The 10321-nt window shown below is 54.6% G+C and overlaps 1 protein-coding gene across 1 annotated transcript; it reads right to left on the bottom strand.

Moving 5' to 3' along the window:
- Positions 1 to 1214: 1214 nt before the first annotated feature.
- On the bottom strand, positions 1215 to 4962 carry GNG7 (G protein subunit gamma 7; the record flags this gene model as incomplete). Its single annotated transcript, XM_079703008.1, has 2 exons — positions 1215 to 1340; positions 4882 to 4962. The coding sequence occupies 2 exons, from the start codon at positions 4960 to 4962 to the stop codon at positions 1215 to 1217; spliced, it is 207 nt and encodes a 68-aa protein (XP_079559134.1).
- Between the last annotated feature and the right edge of the window lie 5359 nt (positions 4963 to 10321).

Below are 10321 nucleotides of genomic sequence, written 5' to 3'. Positions count from 1 at the left end.
GTGAGCGCAGAGGGGAGCATTGCCAGTGCCTCTCCATTTCTGGGCAAAGGATCCCATCTCCAGGGCCTCTGCAGCTACTTCCAGACAATTTCACACCTATTTTTTTTTTTTTTTTGGCTGGCCGCCCACCCGGCTTGCTTGCAGGATCTTAGTCTTAGTTCCCCAGGATGGAAACCGTGCCCCCTGCAGTGGAAGCGCAGAGTCCTAACTACTGGACCACTGGGGAATTCCCTCGCACCTTTTTATATCCTGAAGCACCAGGGGGCCCCGGGCTGGCCTCCCCAGGCTGCATTTCTGTCTGAAAAATGGCCATGGAGATGCAGAAAGTGGAAAAAAACAGAACAAAACACAGAAGAGCCAAATATGACCATAGCCTCTAACTGCCCACGCTGATGTCTCGTGCTTAAAACTAAAGAAAACACAGCTGGCCGTTGCAGTGACCAGAGCCATGGGCTGAAAATCCGTTTCTGGGATGGGCGGGGTCCCCAGGAAAGGGAGGGGGCCTCAGCATGGCTGTCGGATGACACATGCCACACAAAAGCCACACAGCTGGGTGACCCTGGGTGACAGGGGTGCGTTTCACAGGCAAAGCCCCCCTCCTGGCCCCTGAAATCCACGTGTGCATTGTCACACAACCCAGCTTAGCTACAGGTTCAGCCAATGACACCCGATTTTAGCGGTACGGAATTACAAGGTTTTAAATGAAAAGGAGAAAAATTTCTGAAAAAAGTTCATTATGTCCCTCCTCCCAACTCCACCCAATTTTTCTCCACTTAACACACCCTGGTCAAAAGCATCACATCATCAACCTGGCTGAAGTCCTCACAAATGGCCAACTGTGTGAGACTTGCCACCCGGCTGGGTCACCCACGCCAGCGGCTAATACACCCACCTCCTTCCCGTCTCTCCGCCCAGCTCGGCTCTAGACCATGACTCAAATGGCAACGCAGTTTTCAAAAATTGTTACCACATCGCTTGGGCATTTCAGCTATTCCCCGTCAGAAGTGGTGGTGGAGCCCGGCCCCTGACAGGGCTGCGATGTTGGGTCTGAAAATCCATCTGAACCCAGATGATACATTTTACCCCACCTGGGTGATGGCAACTTTTTGCGTTTCTTTTGGAATGAAGAGTTTTGCTTGACTGTGTACTGAACAGATGCCCTGGCTGGGGGTGGGGGTGGGGAGGGGAAGAGCCAAGCAAGAGGGAAGATAAAGCTATAGGATAATACAAGGCTTCTTGTCCTTAAAGGGGTTCTCCGAGGCGGGGACTCCCACCAGCAGGGGGTCGTTCCGGGCGTGCTGCTCACAATAGCTCATGAGTTCGGAGGAGGCTTTGGAGACCTGTGTGTGGGCACAAGGACAAGAGAGGAAAGATAAGAAGGGGCCGAAGTGCTGTGTCCACAGCAGCACGACTCACAGCAGCCAAAAGGTGGAGATAACCCCAGTGCCCGTCACCTGAAGACACACACCGTGTCCCTGCACACACAGGAGCATCACTCAGCCACAAAAAGGAGAGAAGCACGGACACTCGCTACCACGTGGATGGACCCCGAGAACAGGATGCTCAGTGAGAGAAGCCAGATGCAGAAAGACACACAGTGTGTGATTCCACTGATGGGAAACGTCCAGAACAGGCAGATGCACAGACACAGAGGGCAGTTGTCAGGGGCTGGGGAGTGACTGCTCATGGGGATGGGCCTCCTTTTGGAGTGATGGAATGTTCTGGAATTAGGTAGTGGTGCATTAGTTTGCACAACTGTGTCAATGTACTAAGTATCACTAATGGTAAATTTTATGTTACGTATATGTATTTTACCGGAAATTTAAGATTAAATAAGCAGAAGAACTGAACCTTCTCCAGAGGGGGCTGTGGGGAGTTTGAAGGGAAGGGTCAGGGGAGGAATCAGTTTAAGAAAGGACCTGATGGGGAGAGCCCTGCAGGTACATCGCCCGAGAGGCGGGACAAGGCCTTCGGCATTTGATTCTTGTGCCGTGTGAGCTGTCGCGGTCTCGGTGACCACCGTGAGGGGGCTGACACTTAGGACCCCCTGCGTCAGGGTCCCCTAAAAGAGGAGGGGGGAGATGCAGGGAGGGCCCACCGCAGCCCTGGGGGAGCTGACGTGGGTAAAGTGGTGCCTAGGTGTCTGGGGGGGCCCACCCTGCTGGCAGCACCGCGGCTGCGCTGTGGGACCCGGGGGGGCCCTCGAGTCCCGGGTGCATCTCTGCGGCCTTGACCCCTCGGCAGTCCCCTTCCCACCCGGAAGAGCGGCGGGCAGGGAAAGTCTGCGGAGGGTCTTCTGCACCCCAGAGCTGCCGCGCCGGGCGCCAGGGCCCCAGGCTTGGATTCCACTGCTCCGCCTGGAAGACAAGCCCCCCGGGGCCCCTGGATGCTGCACGCCCTCCGCCTCGCCTTGCCGGTCTCTCACTCAGGCCGGCCCTGCGCTCCCGGTCGCCGTCTTGGGGCCGCAAAACCTCAGGCGGGACGGGAGGGAGACCGGTCACGCCCGACTCTGCTTCTCCCCACGTTCAAAGGCCGCCCGCCGGGGAGCCCTCCGACATCAAACGGGCGGGTGAGTCAGCGGCCTCCTGAGTCAGCGGCCTCCGCCAGGGCCGGGGCTGGCTCGGCGCTGAGAGGAAACCACTTCAACCGGGGCTGCTCTGCCTTCAGCCCCAAGGAATGCTTTGAATGCTCAGAGTCCTGGAACATTCAGACGCCTCGTGGGAGGCGCCCCCCACGACACCACCCGGGGGGTGCGGCAGCCTCCTTCCCACCTGGCTGGGCTGGAGGTGCAAGGTGACCACAGGGGTTGGCCCCATGGCCACATGGGGTCGCATGTCTGCACTGCCGGGCCATCCGTTCCTAACCCGCGACCAGCAGTGACTGGGGGATGACCGTGCTGAGGGAAGCAAGGCCTGAACAGATGCGTGGAGTAATGGCTGATTCTATGTGTCCGCTTAGCTAGGCCAGGTACCTGGCTGTGTGGCCAAACGCCAGCCTAGATGTCTCTACAAAGGTCTTTTTAAGGTGAGATTAACATTTAAATCGATGGACTTTGAGGAAAACTGGTGACGCTCCATAATGTGGGTGGGCCGCATTTAATCAGTTGAAGGCCTTCAGAGAAAAAACTGAGGTCCCTCGAAGAGGAAGGAATTCTGCCTCCCGACAGCCTTCGGACTCAAGTTGCATCAGCTCTTCCCTGGGTCTCCAGCCTGTGGTTCAGCCCTGTCAACCTGAGACCTGCCAGCCCCACGACTGCGTGAGCCAATGCCTTAGACTACCTCTCACGCTCCCTCTCTGTCTCTAATATATAGTCATATATCCCTGACTAATCCAGTGGGTAGCTAGAGCACGGCTAATGTGGAAGCATAAATGACCTGTGTCTTCCCTGGATGGAGACTCCCTGGTCCTCACCCAGCCACCCACAAGCTGGGGTCTGGGGCAGGAATCAGCTTCTCGGAGGTGGCTCACCGTCCTTTGCAAAGTGGACATGGGTCTGGTGAGAAAGTGATTTCGAAAAGTGTCAGACAGCTTTCTCGTGTAGGAGGCCATGACTGGCCCGTTGGTCTATATCCTTTGAAAGCCCTGGATGTCATCCTGATGTCCACTCGTGGACTTGAGACTCAGCTATATAAACAAATACGGTCCCTCCACACACGGGAGCATCAGTCAGCCATGCAAAGGAGTGAAGCCCTGACACTCACTACAATGCAGATGGACCCTGAGGATATGATGCTCAGTGAGAGAAGCCTGACACAGAAGGACCCACAGTGTGAGATTCCATTGATGGGGAACGTCCAGAACAGGCAAATCCACAGACAGACAGTCGGTTCCTGGTGGTCAGGGGCTGGGGAGGGGATGTGGGGTGATTGCTAATGAGGACGGGCTTCTTTTGGGGGCTGATGGAATGTGCTGGAATTAGTCATGATGGTTGCACATTTTGAGTTCACCAAATGCCACTGAATTGCGCACTTTAAAAACAGTTAACTTGGGCTTCCCTGGTGGCGCAGTGGTTGAGAGTCCGCCTGCCGATGCAGGGGACGTGGGTTCGTGCCCCGGTCTGGGAAGATCCCACATGCCGCGGAGCGGCTGGGCCCGTGAGCCATGGCCGCTGAGCCTGCACGTCTGGAGCCTGTGCTCCGCAACGGCAGAGGCCACAACAGTGAGAGGCCCGCGTACCGCAAAAAAAAAAAAAAAAAAAAAAAAAAAAAAAACAGTTAACTTTATGCAAATTAAAAAAAAAGAAAAAAAGCCCGCAGAGCTGACTGCCCAATTATGCACTATCTTATTTTGCTTTGCACGTTCCTGGTCCCCAATGGGTTAAGCGTTTGCCAGGAGGAACTGCTTGTCCTTTTTCTTTTTTTAGCTAAAAATCAAACATGCTTATTTCAAAAAATGCAATCAACGCAGAAGTGGCAAAAGTAAACAGTGAAAGGCCCTGTGTCCTCTCTTCCCTGGGGCCGGGACTCTGACTTCTCTTTGCATCTGTCACAACAGGGGAGCTGGACAGAGCTCTGAGGATGAGGGGATAGAAGAGAAAGCGACTGTCTCACGCTGACCCTTTTGGAGGGGCCTGATTTGGCCTTCTCTGGGGCCGTCCAGGGACGGACCCCAAGGGCTGGGGCAGGCTCACAGCAGTACTCGAGGCCTGCCTCTGGTCCCGCTCTGTTTATAAAGCATGCTGGCACATCAATTGTCACAACAACCCATGTTGTAGGTTTACATCAGCTGTGTCTTTCTGCTGAGAAAACTGAGGCTCAGAGAGGCTGAGTGGCCCAGGGTCACACAGCGAGAGGCAGAGCCGAGTGCAAGCCCCTGCTGTCCTGCCAGCCTCCGTGCCCACCGTTTGCTGAGGGCGTGCCCGGGGGTCTCTCCCCTGCTCACCTTGATGCGCTCGATCCCAGCTTCGATGCGGAGCTGTTCCACCAGCTTCCGAGCCTGGGCTATGTTGTTAGTGGCTGACATTGTCTGCCATCAGCTCTGGGCCCCCGTCGTCCAGAGAGCTGTGGGGAGAAGCAGACAGATGTGAGCTGGCTCGTGACACCCCAAGACTGTAGGCGAAGGACGTCGAGGAGGGATGCCCCACTTCCGGAAGCCTCAGGGGGCCCTGAAGCTCCGCCACCCTGCAGCCACGACGCTTGTGTCCCTGGGTCACAGTGAGAGGCCCGGCCAAGCACATCTTCTCCTACAGTCCCCTCCTGCGGCCAGTCGGGGGTAAGTGCTCACTGGACATGACCACTGAGGGTCCCAGGAGAGCTCACAAAACCACTGCATCGGCTCCTGGTTGGCTCAGAATGAGGGGAGTTTTCTGTGATTCCTGCTCCTGCATTGGGTCTCCTCCCCCCATACTGTCGGCACTGGGGCCGATCATTCTCTCTTGGGGGCCGTCCTGGGCCCTGTGGGGTGTCGAGCAGCCTCCCTGGCCCCCACCCACCTGATACCAGGAGCACCCCCAGTGTGACAACCACAGATGTCCCCAGACATGACCCAGTGTCCTCAGGGGGCAGAGTACCCCTGGCTCTGGACCAAGGCAGATCACGTGGGAAGCCTGCACCCGTGGGTCCTGGGTACCCCACCCCTTCTCTGCAGGGCCTGGGCCTGTTTCCTTCCTTCATTTGGTCAATTGTCCAGCAAATTAAAATTTAATTAAATTTAAAATGTTGCGATGCCCATAGATTCACATGCATTTGTAGAAAACAGTAGAGACAGCCCGTGTACCCGCTGCCTGGTTTCCCCCAGCGGCGGCATCTTGCAAAGCTGTAGTGACGTCATAACCAGGATGCTGACATTGACACGGGGGAGATGGGGGGCACTTCCACCCCCAGGGTCCTTATGCCTCCCTTCAGGGGCCACAGCCAGGTGGCCAGGCCATGGCTATGTTCACCTTTTATACTTTAGTACCATGGCCTTGAGAATGCTGTTTATTTAGTTTAGGTTGCAATAGGCTATAACTTAGTTTATTATGAATAAAATGTGTAGCACATCATACATTTCTACCCCACAAATTCAGTGTTAGAAGAATTCCAACACGACAGAGCTTAGACTTGGCAAGAACAATGCAACAGACAGAGTAAGGCCACTTAAACAGGAAATGGCTCGTATAAGTAAAATTAACACAAACATCTAGGTATGATTTGGTCTATAACTGGGCAGGATTAAGACAAATGCCATTCAACTTCAGTTAAAAAGTCGAAGTGTCGCTATTGTTCAAATAAAAAGTCAAAGCACGCAATGTAGAAAAAAATGATAAAACCATCTTAACCTGACTTACATCCATATTCAATTAATTATGAGAATGCTATTTATTTATTTATTTTTCAATATTTATTTATTTGGCTGCGCCGGGTCTTAGTTGAGGCATGTGGGATCTAGTTCCCCGACCAGGGATTGAACCCGGGCCCCCTGCGTTGGGAGCGCAGAGTCTTAGCCACTGGACTACCAGGGAAGTGCGGAGAATGCTGTTTAAATGGAACCACTCGGTAAGGAGCCTTTCGGGACTGGCTGTTTTTTCCCACTCGACCTAATTATCTGGAGATCCACCCCTGCGGCTGTGCTTATCAACAGTTCATTCCTTTGCAGTAAAGGTCCACGGTGTGGACGTGCCCCATAACTCTTTGCCTGTCCGAGAACACCTGGGCCGGCTCCCGGTTCTGGCTGTGTCAGCAACAAAGCTGCCACAGGCGTCCGTGTGCAGGCTTCTGCGTGAATATAAGCCTTTATTTCTCAGGGATAAATGCTGAGGAGTGCAACTGCTTGTTTAATTTTTTAAGAGAACACTGGCCTGTTTTCCAGAGTGGCTACACAATTTTACATTCCCACCAGCCACGTACGAGTGATGTAAATTTATTTTTTATAATTCAGTTATGCAAAATGTTTGTCCCTTAAGGTGGTGAAAATTCTACTTTTTCCATCCAATCTACATTTAGCGAGCCCTGGGATAGCGGTTCTCAACTGGGGCCATCCTGCCCCCAGGGGACACTGGGTGATGTCTGGGGACATTTGTGGTTTTCAGAACCTGAGATGTTGCTCAACGCCACCCCCACCAACCCCAGTGCCCAGGGCGGCCCCCCACAGAGGATGGCCCAGCCCCAAATGATGATAACGCCAAGGCTGAGAAATCGAGTCTGATCCCTGGTCACACTGGACACCAGGATAAATCCCCAATGGTCAGCTAGTGTAAACCAGGGTGGCCCCCAGCATCTGTGAGTCACCTCCTCTCCTTCCCACTCAGGTGTGGATTTAAATGCGTGCAGCATCCCAGGACCTCAGAGGTCACAATGTCCTGGGGGGGTTGCCATGGAATCCCTAACCCAGGGGTTTCACCTGGGGAGATCCTGTCCTCAGGGGACACTGAGAGACACCTGTGGACGTCTGTGGTCGTCACGACAGGGAGAGGGGCTCCTGGCATTGAGATGGGATCAGAGAACGACCTGGCCCCAGTGTGCGTGTGGCCTGGGTTGAAGATGCTCCCAGTGGGTCCACGCAGTGTTCGTTCGGGATGGTGGGGTGGAGAGCCCAAGCTCAGGAGTCCTGGGGAGCCGCCTGACTGGGCTGGCTTTTACCCACGTCTTTCAGTAGCACCGTGTGCTTCTGTCATCATACACTGTACCTCTGTCTGTTTCCCAGAGGGGCAGCTGCATAAAAGTAAAGGCAGAGTTCAGGTTCTCAAAAAATTTCCCTTTCAGCAATAAACAGGAACAGACCGTGGACGTGCACATCTCGGATGGCCCTCCAGGGGATTGGGCGGAGTGAGAAGGCCAGTCCCCAGAGCCACATGCTGTGTGGCTCCATGTAGAGAACATCCCCGAGACCACAGGGTCGTGGAGATGGATGAGAGGCTCGTGGTGGCAGGGGGGCGGTGGCCTGGGGAGGGGTCTGGGTGGACAGGCGGACACGGGGTCCTCGTGCTGTGTGAAAGTGCTGGAGATCTAGACTGTGTGTGTGGGGTTCACGTGTCTGCACAGAGGATAAACCTGCAAAGATCCTAATATACACACACAAGTAAAACTGCAGGAATCTGTGTTCGGTAGGTGATGCAGGGACTTTCTCTCTGTGATCTGGTACGACTGCGTGTGAATCTACAGTGATCTCCATCCAAGTTCTATTAAAAAAAAAAAAAAATCCCTTCCACACTGCTAGCTGCCTGCCTTCCCGCCAAACACTCAGGCCCCTTTCTGGGTCAGAAAAGGCCTGAATGTGTCTGCTCTGGGCATACAGGGCCCGCAAGTGGGCTTCCAGAGGGCTCTGATTCAGCAGAGAGCTTCAAAGCGGCCACAAAACATCCAATTCAGGGAAAACCGCCCTTGGTTCGACTTAAAAATACCTAAATTACTCAGCGCTAAATATAGATGCTGACAGAGAACAAATGGGGTGGCTTCACAGCATGTTTTCCTTGGAAGGCCAGGGAGTCCTGCTCAGCACCCACACTCAGAGTGTCCACCAGGACCCTAGGAGGCCCGGCCACCCCGTGGGGCACCCCAAACCGTAGCCTCCCTCGTCAGCTCTAAGCCCCTCGGCGCTGCTGGCTTTCTGTTCCAGGCGTGATGCCCTGAGAGGCTCCCTCCAGGCTGGGTTATAACCTGGACCCCCCGGGACGGCCGGAGGGGGCTGCATTGGTGTGTGTGTGTGTGCTTGTGTGTGTGCATGCACGCGTGTGCATGCATGCGTGTCAGTGTGCACTATATGTGTGCACGTGTGTGTGTGCATGAGCAGCTGAGACCAGACATGGTTGCATCACGGCAGCCCAGAAAGCAGACCGAAGTCCTGGTCCTGGCGGTGTCACGGCCAGTCACTGCCTCACCGCGTGCCCCCGGGGTTAGGTCAACTCCCGCAGGACAGGCAGTGGCTGTGAGTCAGCCCAGGAACATTCCTCACCAGCTGCCTCCCTGCCAGAGACACGTGACGGCCCCAGGCACCCGACCTGGCTGGGCCTGCCTGGCCCGTGGAGCCTTGGAAGGCCCTGGAAGCCGGGCAGGGCCTTGGGAAGCAGGAGGGAGGGGTTAGGCGGTTGGGGCTGCAGGTAGTGGTCAGATTCCGCCTGGGGAGAGGCCGGTTCTAGTGTGGCAAGGCTGGGGGCATGACTTGGGGTGAGGTTTGCCTAAAAATAGAAACTTAACAGACGACAGCAGGCCTTGGCTGGCCTCCCAGTAAAGGGCTAGGAAGTCACCAGGGTCAGGCTGGATCCCACAAAAGCATCGCGGGTGCGTGGCTGCAAGGCAAGGACCATGAAGGCCCCGAGCATGCCAGGATGCATTGTGAGGCTGCGCTGATTACAGAGGGAGGGTCATCACCGGAGTGTTACAGACCTGAGCCCAGATGCCAGGCTCAAATGCACATGAGGATTAAACGCAGCTGGGGGAGGGTGGTGTTTCTCGATGGCGAGCTGGGGGATGGCAGCATGGGGGACACCGAGTTAGAACAGGGTCCCTCCCCCAAGGCCCAGGTCACTCTCTGTGGGGGGCCGTCCCGGGCGCTGCGGGGTGCGGAGCAGCTTCCCTGGACCCACGCACTCAATGCCAGGAGGGCCCCAGTCGTGACAGCCACAGACATCCCCAGACATGGCCCCGTGTGGCCCAGGGGCAAAGCCACCTCCCCCGGGGTTGGAGGGGGGAAACCTCTGGATTATATTAGGCCTCATTTTCCCAACCAAAGAGATTCCATATAAAAAGTCACAGAATGGGTACTTCCCTGGCGGTCCAGCAGTTGAGACTGCGCTTCCACTGCAGGGGGCGCAGGTTCAATCCCTGGTTGGGGAACTAAGATCCCACATGCCGTGCGGCGTGGCCAAAAAGTAAAAACAAAAAAAACAATAAAAAAAAGTCATAGGATGAAAAAGAAAATATACAGATTAGTGAAAATATACAGAATGTTGATTTTCTGTTTCAGAGAAGTTACCTCCTAGCAACTGAAGCAACAGAACGAGTGGAGAACATTAACAGCTATGATTGTATACAACTATTCAGAACTTCTTCACGGCAAACCTATAAAACTAAAACCCAAGACCAGCGACCTAGGAAGAATCATGGCAACGATACACTGGAAAGCGACCTCTTTGTCATGTTAATAATACCTTAGCTGGGTATTTTATATCCGGTAAGGGCTCACTCGAGGAATTCATGTGAAAAGTAATTTAACCGGTAAAACACAAAGTGAACAAAGCGTGGCCTCATCAGCAATCGACGAAAGTAGGTTGGAGGGACCATGGGCTGCCAACAATTCATTTACCCAGGACACCAGGAAGGCTGCAGGAAGAGCGACACCTGACGCAGGTAGGGATATGCTCGTCCCCGACTCTCTGGTATTGTTGGCCAATCTCAGCCTCGTA

This window comes from Hyperoodon ampullatus, assembly GCF_949752795.1.
Source record: "Hyperoodon ampullatus genome assembly, chromosome: 4".
NCBI lineage: Eukaryota > Metazoa > Chordata > Mammalia > Artiodactyla > Ziphiidae > Hyperoodon > Hyperoodon ampullatus.
This window is presented reverse-complemented; position numbering and strand designations above follow the sequence as displayed.